Source organism: Lipotes vexillifer, unplaced genomic scaffold (assembly GCF_000442215.2).
Source record: "Lipotes vexillifer unplaced genomic scaffold, Lipotes_vexillifer_v1.1 scaffold611, whole genome shotgun sequence".
NCBI classification, from domain to species: domain Eukaryota; kingdom Metazoa; phylum Chordata; class Mammalia; order Artiodactyla; family Lipotidae; genus Lipotes; species Lipotes vexillifer.
In genome coordinates, this window is record NW_006785619.1 from 2,629,840 (window position 1) to 2,650,556 (window position 20,717).

The following is a 20,717-nucleotide window of genomic DNA, read 5'->3' on the forward strand; positions in this document are numbered from 1 at the left end:
TTTCCCTACTTGGTGTCATGAAAAGGTGATTGGTTGATGTGTCTGAGATACAGATAAGGCCTCCCTGAGGATGTTACTTTTTTAGGTCAAGAGCTGAAGGATGAGGTGGAACTAGCTGTGTGAATAATGGGAGGAAGACATGGGCAGAGCTACTAGCCTGCGTGAAGGCCCTGAGGCGGAGTTTGCGTGTTTAAGAACTGATGAAAGCCTGTTGTGGCCGAAGGGGAAAGTGACATGAGATGGGGCTGGGTCCGAAGGCCCTGTGGGCCACGGACAAGAGTTTGCGCTTTTTTCAGAGGGTGATGGGAAGCCATTCAAAGGTTTTAGGCAGAGGAATAAAGACATAATCTAGTTCACAAACTGAGGTCTTAGCTCGAGCAGAGAATTGGGTAGCACAAGAGTGGAAGTGGGAATTCCAGTTAGGAGGAAGTTTCTGGGGCTCAAGTGAGAGATGGTGTTGGCTGGGACTTGGGTGATGACAGGGTATTCAAGACATATTTTGGAAAGAGGATCAGCGAGACTGGCTTTTGGACTCAGCGTGGGGTGGAAGAGAAAAGGAGCAGCAGAGACGAACTTCTCCGTGCCTGCCTTGGGCTGGTGCAGGAGCCAGCAAAGTGTGGCTTGTGGGCCACATCCAGTCTGGCACCCGTATTTGTACGGCCCATGAGTTAAAAATGGTTTTTACATTCTAGAAAGTGGTTTTTAAAAAAACCAGCCGAAACAACAAGAATACATGGCAGAGACCGTATGTGGCCATCGGGGACCTGCAAAGCCTAAAACATTGTCTGTTTGGCCCATTACAGAAAAATGTTGGCTGACTTCCGAATTATGGTTATGGAATGGTTGTGGAATAGTTATGGAGCCATTTACTGAGGTGTGGAGGGAGAGGAGAGGACTATTTCTCGTACTTGTTTAGAAGGTGGTGAGAATCTTATTTATGAACATTTTCTTAAATGTTTGACTGCAGTTCTTAGGTAGGAAAGAAGTGTACCATAATCCCAAGTGCATATTTTCCTTGTGTACTGAATCAGAGACATGCATTTTGAAGGTCCTCAAAAGAGCGGGGGTGAGCATTGGCCTTATTGCCTGGGACTCCCATAAATGTTACAAATTGGGACTCCCTCTTATTGGAGATTTTGCCTGAGCAGGCTCTAAAACGTAAGGATTCAGCTTGTGTGGTAACAGCTCGCTTGATCAGTGAGCATCTGGGTGTGTAACTGGTTATGCTTGCTGATTCTGCCACATTCACTTCTGGCTAAAAATGGTCCATTGTTTCTATTACAAACGTCCAGTTTTTCAGCCATGCCAGTGGGAAATGTCTTCCTGCTTTGGGGGGCTCCAATAATGGGGACTTGGGGTTTGGACCTTCGCAGCCTACTGCCGGAACTCTCTGGATGGCCAGTGGTACAGTTATGACGACAGCACGGTGGAACCGCTTCTAGAAGATGAGGTCAATACGCGAGGGGCTTACATCCTGTTTTATCAGAAGAGAAACAGCATCCCTCCCTGGTCAGCCAGCAGCTCCATGAGAGGTAGGTTTTGCTGGTCCTTGCAGGAGAGGGGAGGATTGGGAACGGGGAGGATGCTCTATCAAACGTCGAGGCCCGGGAGAGGTCGGCAAGGATCTGAAAGAGGAAGCTTCGCTGCTACAGAGCGTGTAGAGCCCTTCAGACTAGTGTCCCCTTTGCAAGGACGTGGGAGGGACATACTGAAAGGCAAGAACGGGAAAAGCAATACGATTTTGTATCTGTGGCAGGTGGTTCTTGGGAGCATGGGATTCCATATTTCCGCTCCCACCCATACTGAGCCAGATCTTAATTAAGCTTGTGCAGTATAACCCTGCATTAGTCCCGGTAGAAAGGGAAGGGCAGTTATAAGGGATGAGGGGCCTTAATAGGAAATAGCTACTTAACCACACCCCAGAGATACGTTTATTAGACAACCTCAAACTTGCTTGGCAGTCTGGGGATGGAAAAGAAGGGTCAAAACGCACCTTTTTGTGTGACAGATTTCACTCTGCGAACCAGCCATCCTTACTTTGGAGCGAAAGAACATTTTTAAAAAAATGACTCAGATCTTCTGCGCCCAGATTGTTGGAAAATGGCCAAGTAAAACCAGATGCCCCAGCAGGTCTAAACCCACCGTAATGCAAAGTCTGCCTTCTTTTCACAGAAGGTAGACGTGGCGAGAGTGAAAAACATGCCATATTTAGAAAACTGGACTTGGCGACCAGGAATTTCACGAAAAGCCTTTCAGTTCTCATCAACATTCTGTCCTTTCTGTGCCCGAGTGCCTTTCCCTAAATGTGTAGTCTTGGTCTCATGGTTCGTCAATTATAGTTTCTCCTCCAGAGATTCAGTCTCGTTTCTGTAATTCTACTCTGGTTCTGTAGCTCCGGGCTCGGGGATGGGAATCTGGCCGTGAGAGGTGCCCGGGGGGCCCCAAAGGATGGAGTTGGGTCCAGCCTGCCCTCTCTGTGCTCCAACAGGTTCCACCAGTTCCTCCTTGTCCGATCACTGGCTCCTCCGGCTTGGGAGCAGTGATGGTAGCACGAGGGGCAGCCTGCTGTCCTGGAGCTCCACCCCCGGCCCTGCCCGGCCCCAGCTGCCTGGGCCTGCCTCCTGCACCAGGAGCCTCCCCAGCCAAGAAAAGGGTACGTTCGATCACGTTGGTTAAACTTGCTGAGCTTACTTTCATTTTCTGTAACGACCGCCACTCCTCAACTTTATGAAGGTGCTGGCACTTCATGGCTTGGAGTGTATCGAGTCCCTCGGTACGAGAGGTTTATTGATTTCCCAAATCGGGGCTCTCAGGACCTGGCCCGCCCCCTGCCCACTACCCTCTGGCTGCAGGTGCCTTCTTTCTGTGCTCCCTGGAGCTGACCATCTAAAGGGGGCCGACAACGCATCAACGAGTGAATGAGTTTCACGATGGGATGTAAAGCAGGGATAAGGGCGAGGAGGTAAATCATCAAGGGAAGAAGGTATCTATGCCAGGGGTGGGGGAGAAGGGATGCAGAGGGCCCGTTAGGTAGGGCGGGTGGGGGAAGGCCTTTCCGAGGAGGTGAGTTTGGAGCAGAGGCCTGAGTGCGAGTGAGTCATGTAAAGTCTGGGCGTGTGCTCCGCACTATCAGGGTGAGGGCTGTGAGGTGGGAGTGAGCGTGGGATGGGGGGTGGGGGGGTGCAGGAGAGACCGGAGCTGCGGCCAGAGCACCGTGAATGAGGAGGGGAGTGACAGGAGCTAGTTGGGAGCGTGCCTTTGGCGCATGGTACCAAGTTTGCATTGTATTCCAATTGCGGGGTGGGTGGGAGCTACTGGGAAATTTGAGCAGCAAGTAATCAATCTGATACTTTTGCAAAGCCTACTTTGGCTGCTGTGTGAATGCATCACAGGACGGGTAGGAAGCCAGAAGCCCAGGTTGAGAGGTCTGGCTGTGGTTTTCCAGGCGAGAGCGGGTGGTGGCTTGGATTAGTGGGTGAGGTACGAGGTGGTCAGATTCGGGGTATATTTGAAGATAGAGCTAACAGGATTTGCAGGTTTGGGGTGTGAGGGAGAGAGGAACCAAGGAGGACTCTTTGCTTGGTGTCTGCATAACTAGGTGACCAGTAATAGTACAGATGGGAAGGGCTTGCTTGGCTAGGATGCAGGGTCAATTTTAGAGGGAAATCAAATGTTTGACATGGTCATTTTGAGACTCCGGTAAGACATCCAAATCAAGATGATAACTAAGGAGTGGAGAAAAATATTTGAGGGTCATCACCACACGGATGGACTTTAAAGCCACGGGGCTGGCTGAGCTCTCGTAGGGAAATTATACAGATAGAAACAAGTAAAGAGCTAAGACCAACCCTGGAGCTCTCCTACATCTAGAGGTTGAGCAAAGGCAGAGAGAACAGCAAAGAAACAGAGGAGTGGTCTGTGAAATAGGAAGAAAACTGGGCAAACATGGGTCACAGATGCAAAAAAGGGGAATCTTTCAAGGAGGAAGAAGCCAGCTGTGTCACATACTGTTGAGAGGCTGAGTAGGGTGAAGATGGGTAAGTGACCGTCGGGCTGGAAGGTCACCAGTGACTTGCCAAGAACATCTCTCATGGTTTGGAACGAATGGAAGCTGTCAGTAACAGGTGGAAAAGGTACTGGGTTAAAGAATTGACAGTGGATATGGGTTCCATCAAAGACTGTGATTAAAGAGGCAGTAGCTGCAGAGGGATGTGGGCTGACAGCACTTTGGGGTTTTCTTTGCCAAATAAGAAATAACGGAGCATGTTAGCATTCAGATGATCCCGACTAGAGGGAGAATGTGATGATCATGCAGGAGGTAGAGGCAATAACTACAGAAACACACGTTTTCAGAAAAACACGTGTGTGTGTGTCTGTCTGTCTGCGTATCTTTAGCCTCTGTGTTCCTTCCATCAGAAGGTGGCAGCACATTCTAATTACTTTTAGTTTCCATGTTTCCTGTTAGCTCCTGATTTGTCTTTTGAAATAAAAAAATTTTAATTGACGTACCACGTATATACAGTAAAGTGTACTGATCACAAGTGTACATCTGATGAATTATCATACAACACACCCATGTAACTGTCACTGAGATTAAGCAATAGAAAGTTCTAGGTCATCTCTACCTCCCGCCACCCCGACCCCGTATCCTTCTCAATCTTCACTGTTTCCCTCCTTTCCAGCAGGAAGTATTATTCTGACTTCTAACACATTGATTAGTTTTGCCTCGTTGGAAACTTTATATAAATGGAGTCACACATTCTTTTTTTTTTTTTTTTTTTTTTTTTGGTACACGGGCCTCTCACCGCTGTGGGCCCTCCCGCTGCGGAGCACAGGCCCCATATTCGCAGGCTCAGCGGCCATGGCCCACGGGCCCAGCCGCTCCGCGGCATGGGGGATCTTCCCAGACCGGGGCACGAACCCGTCTCCCCTGCATCGGCAGGCGGACTCCCAACCACTGCGCCACCAGGGAAGCCCACACATTCTTTTTTCTTTGACTTCTTTTGTTCAACATTATATTGGTGAGACGTATATTTGTGGTATGTATCAATGCTTTTTTCACTTTATTCCATTTATCAGAAACAAACAAACAAAAAAACAGGGCTTCCCTGGTGGCGCGGTGGTTGGGAGTCTGCCTGCCGATGCAGGGGGCACGGGTTCGTGCCCCGGTCCGGGAAGATCCTACATGCGGCGGAGCGGCTGGGCCCGTGAGCCATGGCCGCTGAGCCTGAGCGTTCGGAGCCTGTGCTCTGCAACGGGAGAGGCCACAACGGTGAGAGGCCCGCGTACTGCAAAAACAAACAAACAAACAAAAAACACAAACCAACCCAAAATAACTCAGACACATAAAGTTTGTTACCGAGTCTAAGCTTGTACTGCTCACCGCATGACAGGCCAATAAATCAAGAGACTATAGTGTTGGCGCAAGGAATAGCGACTTTATTTGTTAAGCCAGCAGGCCGAGAAGATGGCGGGTTCGTGCCGCAAAGAACCATCTACCCAAGGTAGAAATCAAGCTTTCCTTATACTAAAAGGGGAGGGGGTGTGGCTGGTCCTTGCACACTTCTCAGGGCAGGAATCCTTTGTTCTTGCAGCTGCCCAGGTAGGTCTGGTCACAATGTTCCTATAAACCTCCAACAGGAGAATTGTTATTTTCTGTTCTGCAACTTTTTATCTCTACGTGAATGGGAAATTGTTACACCTTTAAAGGTCAGCGCCTTGAAAATGGGCTATCACTGTATATTTCAGGCTCTAGGCAACATTCTTTTACAAAAGGTGCAGAGCCAGCCTGACTGAGATAGGCAACAGAGCACAAGGGTTACAGCTAAAGAAATAGATCCAACATGGAGTCATGTTTGTTCTCTGTTACAGGTTCTCTGCACGCAAGTTTAATTGTACATATGAGAGAGAGAGAGAAAGAGAGATTGTTGTCTATTGACTGTTGGCCATTGTCAATAAAAAGGCAAAAGCAGGCATTTGGAAAAGAAATCATGATGGGTAGGGTGGGGAGAACCACCTTATGTCCGAGGGGTTCACGGATGGGCTGGATTTGATCTCAGAGGCTGACCTGGAGAAGCTTGGCTTGATCGTCAGGGGAAGCACTTTGAGTCGTTAGAGATTTCCGGATTCTTGAGTTATTTGTGGATTCTCCAAAAATCCACACACGTTTTGTGGTGAAGGCATGTGACGGACTGTCTTTGGGAAACGTCTGCTGGTGTCCTTTTGCACCCTGATGGGATACTCCACTTCCCTCATCAAAACCTCCCACATTGTAGGAATAGATTACATTTTGCTTATTTATTCCATTGTGGTTGGATATTGGGGTTGTTTCCGTTTGGGGCTATTACTAGTAGTACGGCTATGACCATTTTTGTTCATGCCTTTCTGTTGTACGTATGTCTGCATTTCTGTTGGCTATTTACCTGGGAGTGAAATTGTTGGGGTGTTTGTGTGTTTATTCGTCAGCTACTTATTTCTTTACACTTTAAGTTACTGTCCTATCAAAGTAGCTAACACAGTTCCTGGTGTGTCCCAGGCTCTTGTTACATATTTGGGAGGGAATAAATACGATGACAGAATTTTTTTTTTTTAATTAATTAATTTATTTATTTTTGGCTGCGTTGGATCTTCATTGCTATGGGCGGGCTTTCTGTAGTTGCGGCGAGCGAGGGCTACTTTTCGTTGCAGTGCGCGGGCTTCTCAATGCGGTGGCTTCTCTTGTTGCGGAGCACGGGCTCTAGGCACGTGGGCTTCAGTAGTTGTGGCACGCGGGCTCTAGAGCACAGGCTCAGTAGTTGTGGCGCCCGGGCTTAGTTGCTCCACGACATGTGGGATCTTCCCAGACCAGGGCTTGAACCCGTGTCCCCTGCATTGGCAGGCAGATTCTTAACCACTACGCCACCAGGGAAGTCCCCTGATGATAGAATTTTAAAGCGGCAGGTGGTTTTAGATTGTCATGGACTCCAACCCTCTGGTTATTACGGTTTATGTATCAAATTTTGGTGAATTATTCCTCCATGTTCAGCATTTTGGCTCCCAATATCTCACTACTAGACAGAAGGCTGATTGCACCACTAACCCCTGCAGATCACAGCGGTCTGATTTCCTTAGAATCTGCTCTGTGTTGGCGTACTATTTCATGCATTATATTCTGACTCACCCTGTCTGGGCGTTTCTTTTCCCTTCACATTTTTATGACTGCACATTTAGGGTAGTGTCTGGTGAACAAAAAAAAGGCATTCCTTCCCCAGCTTGTCCATCCCCCATCAGCATGAGCCACTGACAAGCTCATAAATTCATCCCAGGTCTGTCCAGAGGCGTAGGACCTTGGGCCATTTCTCAGTTCTCCCAAGAAGAAATGTGTTTCACACCCCTTAAGGAGGCAACTTCAAAAGATGGCCAACTTTTCAGCAGGGTACTCAGACAGGCGTCGGGCATAGCTCCAGAAAACTCCCCAGAGAGACAGAGAGGGCTGGGATGGGAAGAGAAGTAATGTTGCAGAATAACCGCCCTCCAGGCCCTTGCAGGCGTGTTACTTATCTCATCTACTCATTCAGAACTCTGGGAGAGGTGAAATGATAGCCCTTTTACCAAGGAGAAAGCTGAGCCCCGGACGTAACCACGTAACCAGTCACAAGGTCGCCTGGGAAGTAACCGGGCTGCAAATAGACCCGCTCCCTCTGGTTGCCAGAGTCCTGGCCCTGTGGCTCTTAGCTTTTGCACAGCAAAGGAAACCATAAACAAGACCAAAAGACAACCCTCAGAGTGGGAGAAAATATTTGCAAATGAAGCAACTGACAAAGGATTCATCTCCAAAATTTACAAGCAGCTCATGCAGCTCAATAACAGAAAAACGAACAACCCAATCCAAAAGTGGGCAGAAGACCTAAATAGACATTTCTCCAAAGAAGATATACAGGTTGCCAACAAACACATGAAAGAATGCTCAACATCATTAATCGTTAGAGAAATGCAAATCAAAACTACAACGAGGGGCTTCCCGGGTGGCGCAGTGGTTGAGAGTCCGCCTGCCAATGCAGGGGACGCGGGTTCGTGCCCCGGTCCGGGAAGATCCCACGTGCCGCAGAGCGGCTGGGCCCGTGAGCCATGGCCCCTGAGCCTGCGCGTCCAGAGCCTGTGCTCCGCAACGGGAGAGGCCACAACAGTGAGAGGCCTGCATACAGCAAAAAAAAACAAAAAACAAAAAAAACAAAACTACAATGAGATATCATCTCACACTGGTCAGAATGGCCATCATCAAAAAATCTAGAAACAATAAATGCTGGAGAGGGTGTGGAGAAAAGGGCACACTCTTGCACTGCTGGTGGGAATGTGAATTGATACAGCCAATATGGAGAACAGTATGGAGGTTCCTTAAAAAACTACAAATAGAACTACCATGCGACCCAGGAATCCCACTACTGGGCATATACCCTGAGAAAACCGTAATTCAAAAAGAGTCACGTACCAAGATGTTCATTGCAGCTCTATTTACAATAGCCAGGAGATGGAAACAACCTAAGTGTCCATCATCGGATGAATGGATAAAGAAGATGTGGCACATATATACAATGGAATATTACTCAGCCATAAAAAGAAACGAAATTGAGTTATTTATAGTGAGGTGGATAGACCTAGAGTCTGTCATACAGAGTGAAATAAGTCAGGAAGAGAAAGACAAATACCGTATGCTAACACATATATATGGAATCTAAGAAAAAAAAATGTCATGAAGAGCCTAGGGGTAAGATGGAAATAAAGACACAGACCTACTAGAGAATGGACTTGAGGATGTGGGGAGGGGGAAGGGTAAGCTGGGACAAAGTGAGAGAGTGGCATGGACATATATACACTACCAGATGTAAAATAGATAGCTAGTGGGAAGCAGCCGCATAGCACAGGGAGATCAGCTCGGTGCTTTGTGACCACCTAGAGGGGTGGGATAGGGAGGGTGGGAGGGAGACGCAAGAGGGAGGAGATATGGGGATATATGTATATGTATAACTGATTGACTTTGTCATGAAGCAGAAACTAGCACACCATTGTAAAGCAATTATACTCCAATAAAAATGTTGAAAAAAATTTCCAAATTCAAGGCTATTCCTTTCGGACACTGCCAGAGCCTCCCTTCCAAAGGCAGCATTCCCTCTTGGAGTCTGAATATAATGGTGATAGATTTGAAACCTGTTTGAGAAGCTCTGAGATGGTTGAAAATCCAGCTTTATTTTACTGTTAATACTAAGCCCTGGGCAAGATCAAAATCCAGCACATAGGCTTTCAACAGTGATTGGTACTAACTCCTCTCCCCACGAGTATGTGGGAGACTTTTTTTTACTGTCAAAATGAGTAGAGGGCATGATTGGCATTTAGTCCCCAGGGGGCAGGGATGCTAAATGTCTTGCAATGCCCAGGGATGGTACCATGTGGTACAGACCTGTCCTTCCCAAATGCCAGCAGTCCCCTGTAGAGAAACACTGATAGCTTGGCAACTTCATCCTTCTGGTAGCTCTGGTTATGGGACCTCATAATAACGAAGGCATTTTAAAACAAAAATGAACAGATCCAAGTTTTGTGGGGTATGCAACTTAAATAATTGGGGATGGGTATTGGGAGAGGCTCTATAAGAAAAAGGACAAAGAAATACCTTACTTTTGCAATTGTTATAAAAACATGACCATGTGAAAAAATTGCTAAAGTCCTTTGCAGAGGAGGGGCCCTGAGAGTAAAGCGTTTCAGTGTCAGTGCTCCTGATGGTAAATTTCCTCTATGGCTTTATTGAGCCTCAAAGGTTTTGTTTTTCTTTTTCATTGCTTTCCAAATAGTATGTTGTTTCAGTTTTGATTTCCTCTTTGATCTAAAGGTTATCTGGGTGTCAAATATTTAAGAGGTTTTGGTCACCCTTTTATTCTTTATGCCTAATTTTATGGATTGTGATCCAAAAAATGTGGTTTTCAAAAATGATTCCCTTTTTGTGATCGAGTAACTACGTGATGATTATTTTGTCAGTGTTCTGTGTATACACAAAATAATGTACATTGTCTTCTGAGGAATGTGAGCTTTATTAAATTAGGTGGGTTGATTGTTGCATTCAATTTCCCTATGTCTTTTTGTTTTTTAATTGAAATACAGTTGATTTATAATGTTGTGTTAGTTTCTGGTGTACAGCAAAGTGATTCAGTTTTAAATATACATATATATGTGTTCTTTTTTATATTCTTTTCCATTATTGAATATAGAATAAGATACTGAAATAGTTCCCTGTGCTATAAAGTAGGACCTTGTTGTTTGTTTTATATATAGTAGTTGGCATCTGCTAATCCCAAACTCCTAATTTATCCCTCCCCCACCCCCTTTCCCCTTTGGTAACGGTAAGTTTGTATTCTCTGTCTGTGCGTCTGTTTCTGTTTTGTAAATAAGTTCATTTGTGTCATATTTTAGATTCCACATATAAGTGATATCATATGATAGCTGTCTTTGTCTGACTTACTTCTCTTAGTATGATCATCTCTAGGTCCATCCATGTTGCTGCAAATGGCATTATTTCATTCTTTTTTATGGCTGAGAGTAAGTGTATTTGTACCACATCTTCTTTATCCATTCATCTGTCGATGGGCATTTAGGTTGTTTCCATGTTTTGACTATTGTAAATAGGGCAGCTGTGAACATAAGGGTGCATGTATCTTTTCAAATTAGCTTTTACTCAGGGTATATGCCCAGGAGTGGAATTGCTGGATGATATGGTAGTTCTGTTTTTAGTTTTTAAAGGAACCTCCATAGTGTTCTCCATAGCGGCTGCACCAGTTTACATTCCCACCAACAGTGAAGGAGGGTTCCGTTTTCTCCACACCCTCTCCAGCATTTATTAACTTTTTAACGATGGCCATTCTGACCGGCGTGAGGTGATACCTCATTGTAGTTTTGATTTGCATTTCTCTGATAATTAGCGATGTTGAGCATTTTTTTTTTTTTTTTTTTTTGCGGTACGCGGGCCTCTCACTGTTGTGGCCTCTCCCGTTGCGGAGCACAGGCTCCGGACGCGCAGGCTCAGCGGCCATGGCTCACGGGCCCAGCCGCTCCACGGCATGTGGGATCTTCCCGGACCGGGGCACGAACCCGTGTCCCCTGCATCGGCAGGCGGACTCTCAACCACTGCGCCACCAGGGAAGCCCTGCTTAATGCTTTTAATCATAAATTCTACTTTGTTTGAGATGAATAATTCCACCCCTTCTTTCTTTCTTCTTGCTTGCATTTGCCTGGTATCATTTTGCCCTTCTCTTTTACTTTATAAACCTCTCTTTTTGAGTTAGTTTTAAGTGGTTTCTGAGAAACAGTATGTTGCTGTGTTTTGTTTTGTTTTTTAAATGTAAAAAATTCAAAGCATGTCTTACAAAGGGAAACTTCAGTCCATTCATACTTAAAATCAACTACCAAACTTGATTTCATGTCATTTTATTTTTTTTGTACATTTTCTCATAGAGATTTTTTTTTTATTGAAGTAAAGTTGATTTACGGTATCGTGTTAGTTTCAGGTATACACAGCACAGTGATTCAGTTATGATCCGTATGCAAGTCCATATACTTTTTTTAAAAAATAAATTTATTTATTTATTTTTGGTTGCTTTGCATCTTCGTTGTTGCGGGTGGGTTTTCTGTAGTTGCAGCGAGCGGGGGCTACTCTTCGTTGCAGTGCGTGGGCTTCTCTTGTTGCAGAGCACGAGCTCTAGGCGCGGGGGCTTCAGTAGTTGTGGCACATAGGCTCAGTTGTTGTGGCTCGTGGGCTCTAGAGCCCAGGCTCAGTAGTTGTGATGCACGGGCTTAGCTGCTCTGCGGCATATGGGATCTTCCTGGACCAGGGCTCGAACCTGTGTCCCCTACATTGGCAGGCGGATTCTTAACTGCTGCGCCACCAAGTAAGTAAGTCCTATACATACATACATACATACATACATACATTCATACATATATATATATATATACACACACACACACACACACACACACATATATATATATATACACACACACACACATATATATATATATATATATATATATATATATATATATATATTCTTCTTTGGATTCTTTTCCCTTATAGGTTATTACAAAATATTGATGTAGTTCCCTGTGCTATACAGTAGGGCCTTGTTGGTTATCTATTTGATATATAGGAGTGTATATATTTCATTTCATTAAAAAAAAATTTCTATCACCGATGCTTTTTTCTTATTTTTACTGATTTGATCATGTTGCTGTGTGTTCCCTTTTTTCTCCTGGTTCAGTGGGAAGTGCTGCTCTTTTCCATCTTGTTAATTCTTACCTTATCCTTCCCTATATTTAAAATCAAAGGCATTTTCCAATTATTACATGGATACGAGAAGCCTGCTATTTCCTGCGAGTCATTCTGTTTCATCACTGCCTTCTCTCTTTTCCCTGATGAGACCTTTCAGTGCTTCCATGTCATTCCCCCCAAATGAGAGCTTTGAGATGCTTTCCCAGGCTCTCTCTGGTCTGTTTCAACAGCACCCCCTCGTCAGTCCCCAGTTCTTAGATTTTGCCTAGATGGTTTCCTACTCTGTTCCAGACTGTAATCAGAATTACTCTTGCTGTCCCTTTCCTGTCCCAAACACACCAACTTAACTTCATGTAACACATCCTAAGACCACCTGTCCCCTGTGAGGGTGGATGGTACACGACTGCACTGGACACCGCTGTCTGTCTTCTTTTCATCACCTTCTATCTTCAGGTCTCGGTGGTGATTTTTAGTGTTTGGTCAGAATTCTTTTCAGGTATGCATAACATGGTCTTCCTCTGCAGAGCCAGAAATATTTTCTTTTCCCGGGGAGTGAATGGCAGGTTGACTGGTGAAGGGCTCTTGGGTTGCAGTCCTTTTCTTTCGGGCATCTGTGGATGTTTTCCCACGGTCTACGAGGCCCCAGGGTTGCAGGTGAGAAGTTCTTCTTTTTCACATGAGAGTCACTTGTTCTTTCTGGCTGGAAGCTTTTAAAATTCTGTCTTTGACCTTGGAGTTTAGAAATTCTACCAGAATATGCCTGGGTTTGTGTTTTTTCCTCAAACCTGCCTGGGACTTGTGGAGGCCTCTCCTTCTACAGATGCAGACTTTTCTTTAGAGAAATGCTGTTTTGGTTTAATTATTGTCTTGCCTACTTTTCAGATTCCTATTATTTGCCTCTTGGGTCTCCTAGATCTGTCCTCCAAGTCTCCTAGCTTTTCCCTGTGATTTCTGTCGCTTTGTCATTTTGCTCTATGGCATGAAACATTGCTTTCACAATTATAAAATTTGTGAAATTTACCAAATGTCATAAATTTCAAGATCACTTCAGGCCACTAATTTGAGTCTTAACAGTGGCCCTGCATGCCTTCAATTCATTTACTGAATTTTAAAACCTGAAAGTCACATTCTTCAGTCTCCTGTTGTTCTACACTTGAATCTCCTTGACAGTTTAATTTTGTCTGTTTTTCTTTAATGGCTCAAAAGGGCCTGTTCTGATGGTTCTGTTTATTCTTTTTTTTTTTTTTTTAACAGAGAACAGGAGTATTTATTTATTTATTTTTAAATTTATTTATTTATTTTGGGGCTGTGTTGGGTCTTCGTTTCTGTGCGAGGGCTTTCTCTAGTTGTAGCAAGCGGGCGCCACTCTTCATCGCGGTGCGCGGGCCTCTCACTATCGCGGCCTCTCTTGTTGCGGAGCACAGGCTCCAGACGCGCAGGCTCAGTAGTTGTGGCTCACGGGCCTAGTTGCTCTGCAGCATGTGGGATCTTCCCAGACTAGGGATTGAACCCGTGTCCTCTGCATTAGCAGGCAGATTCTCAACCACTGCGCCACCAGGGAAGCCCCTGGTTCTATTTATTCTTATTCTCTGACTGCCAGACCCCCTTAGCTGTGTTTTTATTTTTCTGTTTCTGCCTGTCGGGGCTTCCTTCCACCCTCTCCTGAGTGGCCATGGTTCTTGGAATGATGGACGGGGCAGTGGCCTTGGCTCCTGAGGCAACGTTTCCCCTCGCCAGCCTTGTCCTGCCAGCTCAGTCACAGAAGTGAACAAGGCTCAGCTGTTCTGTGCAGCTTCTCCTTACTTTCTGGGGGACCCGAGAAAAGTTTAGGGGTCAGGCTTGCCCCAGGTTGCACTGTGCAACCAGAGACAGAGATGTCTCCAAATACAGGTTGGGGCTTAGTTAGGGCCTAGTTAGGGCCCTTTTCTCCCTTGGTTACAGCCCTGGAGGTCTCTTTGCTGCTTCCCTGACCCACCGAGCTTGCCTGTGCCTCAGGGCCTTTGCACTTGCAGCTCCCTCTGCCTGGAACCTGTTATCGCCAGATCTCCACGCAGCTTCCTCCCTTCTCTCAGGTCTCTCCTCACTGAGGACCCTCTATTTCCCCCTTCTTCTTCATCCTAGCTCTTATCTCTACATCCCATGGGAAGTATTTTTGCTTTTCTGTCAAGCCCAATAAGGAACAGGCACATTGTACTTTATCCACAGCTGTATCCCCAGCGCTGCAAACAGTCCTTGGCACCCAGTAGGCTCTCATTAAATATTTACTGAGTGCGTAAGTCGGGGACACCCTTGACGGGACGAGGAAAAGTCTTGTCCTGTTGCAGGTGGGCTGAGGATGGTGAGAAGAGCCCCCACCCCCTGCTCACAGCACACCTAGTGAGGCCAGGTCAGTGACCGATTTAATTAGCCCAGGAGAAAAAGTCACAGAGGAGCAGATGTGGCATTTCTCAGCGCAGCGTCCACCGGCTCCAGGGCCCCTGTGTGGTGGGGTCTGTGCCCCCAGGCTGCCCCGGAGCCATCTGTGTGAGCAGGGCTCTGGGGGACCTGGGAAGCTCCTATATATGCCCTGGGGCTTATACAACCTCAGGAAGCACTTAACCATTCATGTCCTCAATGTGGCTTCGGATTCTAGGCCCTTCCTGGTTCTCAAGCCAGACTGGGGGTGAGCAAGGCCACGGATTCCATGGTGGGAAAGGAAGCATAGCTCAGGGGTCTCTGAACTCCACCTCTGCCTCTAGCTCCCAGCATCCCTGGAGGTCTGGCTCCCCAGGGGAAGGGCTTACCATCCCCCACCCTCCCCCTCCCCCAGAAGCAAGATACTCGGTGAACAGTAAGTGCTGCATCTGCTTGGGTGCTTTCCCATTCATTTCTCCTCTTAGCCAAAGCTCTCGCTCCCTCTCAGATCCAACAAACAGGATGAAATAAAATCATGATGGCCAAGGTGCTTTCTCACTGCATCTTGAGAAAGAGGAGCTGGGCGCTGCTGGGCACCTGTGTTTCCCGTGACATGAGCTGCTGCCCGGTGCTGGGTGCCCGGGAAGAAGCATGGAGAGTGGGTTAAGGCCATGGCCAAGTCATCTGCCACCTGCCCGGGCTGCAGGCTGGGCCTCCCGTTTTGAAAGGCTGAACGTCACCGCTTTGTGACTCCTAATACAAAGCTCCTCTTTTTCTGCCCTTCCCAGGGCTGTGGACCAGGATCAAAACCTTCCCACATGTCTCAGCCCCCAGAACAGTTTTTTTTTTTTTTTTTTTCTTTTCCTTCCAAGGTGTGGGAATTTAATGATGGAGCAACAACGTCAATTGGGACTGGAATTACAAAGTATTTGGGGTGAGATTGTGTCTATTGATGGCTAATCTGAAGAAATTCTTTAAAGAAAAAGAAAAATACCGAAGATTATCTGTGAAAAACCTGAAAGGCAAGATCCGCGGAACCTTAGAGATGCTATCAGATGCCTCGTGGAGTCGATGGGCTTTCTGCGCCCTCGCCTTCTTGGCACCTCTACTGGCTGACGTCTGTGCGCTTTCTCTGCCGGCGCCTTGGGGACCCCTTGTACCTGCTCCTTTGACCTCCTGAGCCCCCCGCCTGTGCCTCCAAGGACCCTGGTCCCTCTCCATACACCTCAGAGGTTGGCTTTGGTGGTTGTGGTCCTGGCTCATTTTGGAAGCTCATTTGTGCTCTGCGATGAGAGTGGAGAGGCTGGTGTCCTTGACCCAGGCTGACTGTCCTTGTGCCACGTGGGCTTCAGCTGCAGATTTCTTTCTCAGTGGTGGCAGGCATCTCATAAATCAAGTGTCTTAATGGTACAATGGCCAATGACTGTTGAACTTGTTTTTTCTTTTTAATTGTGTTAAAATACACATAACAGAGAATTCCCTGCCGGTCCAGTGGTTAGCACTCTGCTCTTTCATTGCCGAGGTTCCCGGGTTCAATCCCTGGTCGGGGAACTAAGATCCCACAAGCCAGGGGAGAAAAAAAAACAACCAAAAACACATAACAGACTTTGTTTGCCATCTTAACCATCTTTAAGTGTACAGTTCAGTTGTATGGAGTACATTCACATTGTCGTGTGGCCTATAACCACCACCATCCCTGTAACTCTTTTCATCTGTAAATCTGAAACTCTATACCTGTTAAACACCAACTCCCTATTCCCTCCTTCCCCAGCCACCTTTATACTTTCTGTCTCCCTGATTTCAGCTGCTCAGAATACTTCATAGAGTGGAATCATATAGAGTATGTGTCTTTTTGGTGACTGGCTATTCGGGGTCCCTTGAGATTCCATATGAATTTTAGGATGGGTTTTTCTATTTCTGTTCAAAACCTCACGGCGATTTTCATAGGGATTGCATCGAATCCACAGATCGCTTTGGGTAATATTGGCATTTTAACAATATTAAATCTTCCAACCCACGAACACAGGATGCGCTTCCGTTTATTTACATCATCTTTCATTTCTTTTGGCAACGTTTTCTAGTTTTCAGTGTACACGTCACCTCCTTGGTTAAGTTAATGACTAAGTATTTTATTCTTTTTGATGCTATTGTAAATAGAATTTTTTTGGGTAACTGATTGTGTCTTAAAAAAAAATACACAACCTGGGTATATGTCTGTTCCCTTTAGAAATGTTGAGATTGAGGAAAGAATTGAGAAGAAAATCAGAAATACACAGCACCCCCATGGTTCCCTCTACACCTTCTCATTTTATTTATTTAAGTATGGGGTATTTATTTCTCCATACTTCTTTGTATGTTTTCACATGCACGCGTCATGCACATACACACACATCTACACATATACGTGTGTATATATTTTTGCAAGTTGGATTACTCTGTGTTTTTCAAGACTCTATTTCGCCCTTAGCAATATATATCAAAAACATCTTTCTAACTATATACAGATGTTGCAAAACACACAATGGAGGTATAGCTGGCAGTTCTGAGAGAATTAAACACACAATACTTTTCCTTTTCTCTTCTTTTCTTTTTCTTATTTTTAGTCCAAGGTAGAATATCTGAGACTTGTGCACTGGAAAAGTACAAGCACCTAATTTGACCTGAAAAAGCAGGGACTTTTGCTGAGCATTCTGTTTCATGGCGATATATATAGAGATGAATGAAAATGATGTTAAATCTTAGGCTAGCTGCCTCAGAGGCTGAGTATTCTGGGGAGGCTGCACTGCCTGGCATGCAGCTACCTTCGTTGGCACTGGCTTGCCCTGTGGCTTCCAATATATAAGTGGATTCCGTGGAACAGTGGGTGAAAACAATGATGCTCCCGAGGGCAGGAACCATAATGTCTTGTTCACTGCTGTGTCTCCAGCACCCAGGACAGTGCCGGATCCATCAGAGGTGCATGGTCAGTGCTTGTTAGACAGACTGGCCTTGCAGCTACTCTTACTGCTGCCAGAGGGATACTAGGGCACTGATGCTCTTGGTGTCTCTTTCAGGAGGCTTGGAGTCCAGGCCTTTGGCACGGGGTGTCCAAGGCCGCAGCATCAGCATGAAGGTGCCCACCCCTTCCCGAGCCAAGCAGGGGACCTTCAAGACCATGCCCCTCCGGTGGTCTTTTGGCCCCAGGGAGAAACCCCTGGGTGCATCCGTCGAGCTGGTAGAGTACTTGGAGTCCAGACGGAGACCTCGGTCCACGAGCCAGTCCATCGTGCCGCTGCTGACGGGCACTGCTGGTGGGGATGAGAAGTCAAACACCACCCTCTCTGCTAAGGGTGAAGATAGTGGGCGAGCCGGCGACAGAGTGCTGGCCGAAGCGCCCTGCCCCTCGGGCCACCCCGGCCGCTGCACGGTCCCTGGCAACTCAGATGGCCCGAACGCAGCAAGGAACCTCAAGGAAAATGCAAGTCAGGATATCAGGCTGCCCAGACAGTGTGACCTGCCTCTCACAGTGATGTCCTCAATGGACGGCGGGAAACAAGCCCGGCCAGAGGGCCAAAGGACGACAAGCTGTAAGGGAAGTGGCCTGGTGGGGAGCAGTGGCCAAACACCCTCCCCCAAGAAGGCTCCCAGCGCTGCGACGTTACCTAGAAACAGTGCAGACAGTTGCCCAAATACCTTTGGCAAGATGAGGGCTAATGTGGAGAGAAGGGACCCCGCGACAGACAGATTCCCACAGGGAGCCCTCCCCTTTCTGAGGTCTGTGTTTTGGAAGAGGGAGAGCAGGAAGAGTGGCAGGGCAGAGGCGGTGAGTGGCAGGCAGAGCCCAGCTGTGAGTGAGCGGGCCCGGGGCTCATCTCCACCCCTCAGGATTCGAGAGAGCCCGGCCAGGGGCCCCGCCAGCTCCCTGGAAAGGGACGTCCGGTCAGCGCCCAGCTCTCTGCGCCTCCCTCGCAAGGCCGGCAGGCTCCCGAGGGCCACTGCCCTTGGCACATCACAGGGGAGTGTCCCCGGGGAGCAGACTTCTTCCGGCACCTTGCCAAAGGTGAAGCACCACACGCTGTCCTTGGGTCGGAAGAAAACGTTGCCCGAGTCCAGCTTCTGATGGTGTGTGTTCCGGTGACGTGTGGAGCTGGCATCCTCGCGACTCTGCCCTGAGCTGCACCTGTAGGCAGCCTGTGTTGAGAGTGGGATTTGGGGAAGACAAGTTGTCTTGTGACCCCTGAAAATAAAAATTTTTTGGTCTCCACATCTAGTTTTCCAACACCTAATTCCAAAAATACCTTGTTGGCTGCTTTTATGCCACCAGACCACAAGAGGGCTTTAGTGGGTCAGCATAACCATTTCGAGGCAAGAACTACTGTTTTGTTTAAATTTCAGGGCCTGAGTACTTTTACTAAGGAGCGATTGGATGTGGGCAAAACATAGAGCATAACTCTGTGAAGAAGCCTCGTTAATAAGAATCTTCAGTATCAAATCGAATATTGTTATTGGTTTCTCCTATTTAAACTTTTTTTGTTTTGGGAAATAGTGGACTTAACAGGAAAATCTTCTTTTCCTCTTGATGCTTCTGTGGGATAAAGCATTAAGGATGCCAAAAAAAAAAAAAGTGATAGTGACACTAAAGCAGGATTCTACGATAATGAGGTGGGAGAGAAATGATTGAGATTTTAGGAGAGTATTTAATATATAACAAAATAATTGTATTAAAAGTTTTTCAAGGTATTTAAAAAAGATAACTATTTTGATACTGGGAAAAAAGGAAGTTCTTTTTTTAAAAAAAATTAACTATGAGATCTATGTACAATTTTAATAAAAGCTCATCTGTGAAACATGCAAATGACTGTCTGAATTATTCAAGTTAGACAAATGATCTTGTTTTGTTTCTGCTGCATAAACTTAGCTCATTGCTTTTTTTTTTTTTTTTTACCATTTAACCATTTTTTAACATTGAAGCATAGTTGATTTACAGTGTCATGTTAGTTTCAGGTGTACAGCACAATGATTCAGTTATACAGATAGATAGATGATAGATAGATGGATAGATAGGTATATTCTTTTTCAGTTTCTTTCCCCTTATAGGTTACTACAAAATACTGAGTATAGTTCTCTGTATGTACAGTAGGTCCTTGTTTGTTATCTAAACTCGTTGCTGTTGATATCAGAAAGCCATTGATTGAGTTGCCTCTGAGAATTTTAAGTACTTTTAATTAAAATGATTTGCTGTTCTCTAAGGAAATAGAAGTCTCTCCAGGTCTCTCTCTGGAGGGCATGTACTTTCGAGGACTAGAGAGTCTGAGCCTGTCTCAACGGACCATCACTTTGTTACCGACTGGGGTCCTTGGACTCCTTAATCAATAGAAGTTGATGAGAGGCCAGAGGAGGAATTCAGGCAAGGCTTTATTGGGGCTCGTGCAGCAGCAGGAGGGAGCGAAAACAAGCAAAAGGTGCCCTTGCTCACTCTCCGAGGAGGGTGGGCTGCTCCCTTAAGTGGGGGAGGCTGGGGGCGGATCAGTGGGTCAGGCCGGAGCGACGGCTCAGGTGGTCTGCCCACCCGCTTGGTGGTGCCGTGTGCAGGGATCATGTGCATGACCCTGCTTTTCCTCCCCGCCCCTCAGAAGTGGCAGTTGCGTTTTGGCCTTTTTGTATCTTCTTGTTCATAATTTGCCCCGACTGTGCCTGCGTGCAGGTATTTTTAGTCTCTTATAGTTTCTTTGTATTCTGTTGCTAGAGGAGACATTTGTCCAGGTGCAAGCACTGCAGTAGAGGGTCCCGGGTCCCAGCCTGTCTCAGGTTGACTGTCCTCCGTTTCCTAGAGCTTTGCGCACTTTTCAGTAGCTCTTCTAACAAATATCCCCTCACTTCTTACGAAAAAGCTGCTGAGGCTGATCCCAGTCCTGGGGCTTGACAGGTGAGGTTACTGGTGAGTCTGTAGTTCAACAGTCCATTTTCTAGAAATATTTCCTTTCTGATAGGAACCATTTGTTTAAGACACCCGGCTCCAAAAATTAAGTTTTTCCTCATATACACGGCATGA

General features: G+C 46.4%; 1 protein-coding gene across 2 annotated transcripts in view; it reads left to right on the forward strand.

Annotated features, from left to right (window-relative positions):
• USP43 (ubiquitin specific peptidase 43) overlaps positions 1-18,785 on the forward strand; it is a 61,046-nt gene extending 42,261 nt beyond the window's left edge. For both annotated transcript variants that reach the window (XM_007457837.1, XM_007457838.1), the window contains exons 13-15: positions 1,374-1,532; positions 2,489-2,653; positions 17,740-18,785. In XM_007457837.1, coding sequence (XP_007457899.1) covers positions 1,374-1,532; positions 2,489-2,653; positions 17,740-18,785 — 1,370 coding nt within the window. The remainder of the gene's footprint in view (positions 1-1,373; positions 1,533-2,488; positions 2,654-17,739) is intronic.
• The last annotated feature ends 1,932 nt before the right edge of the window (positions 18,786-20,717 follow it).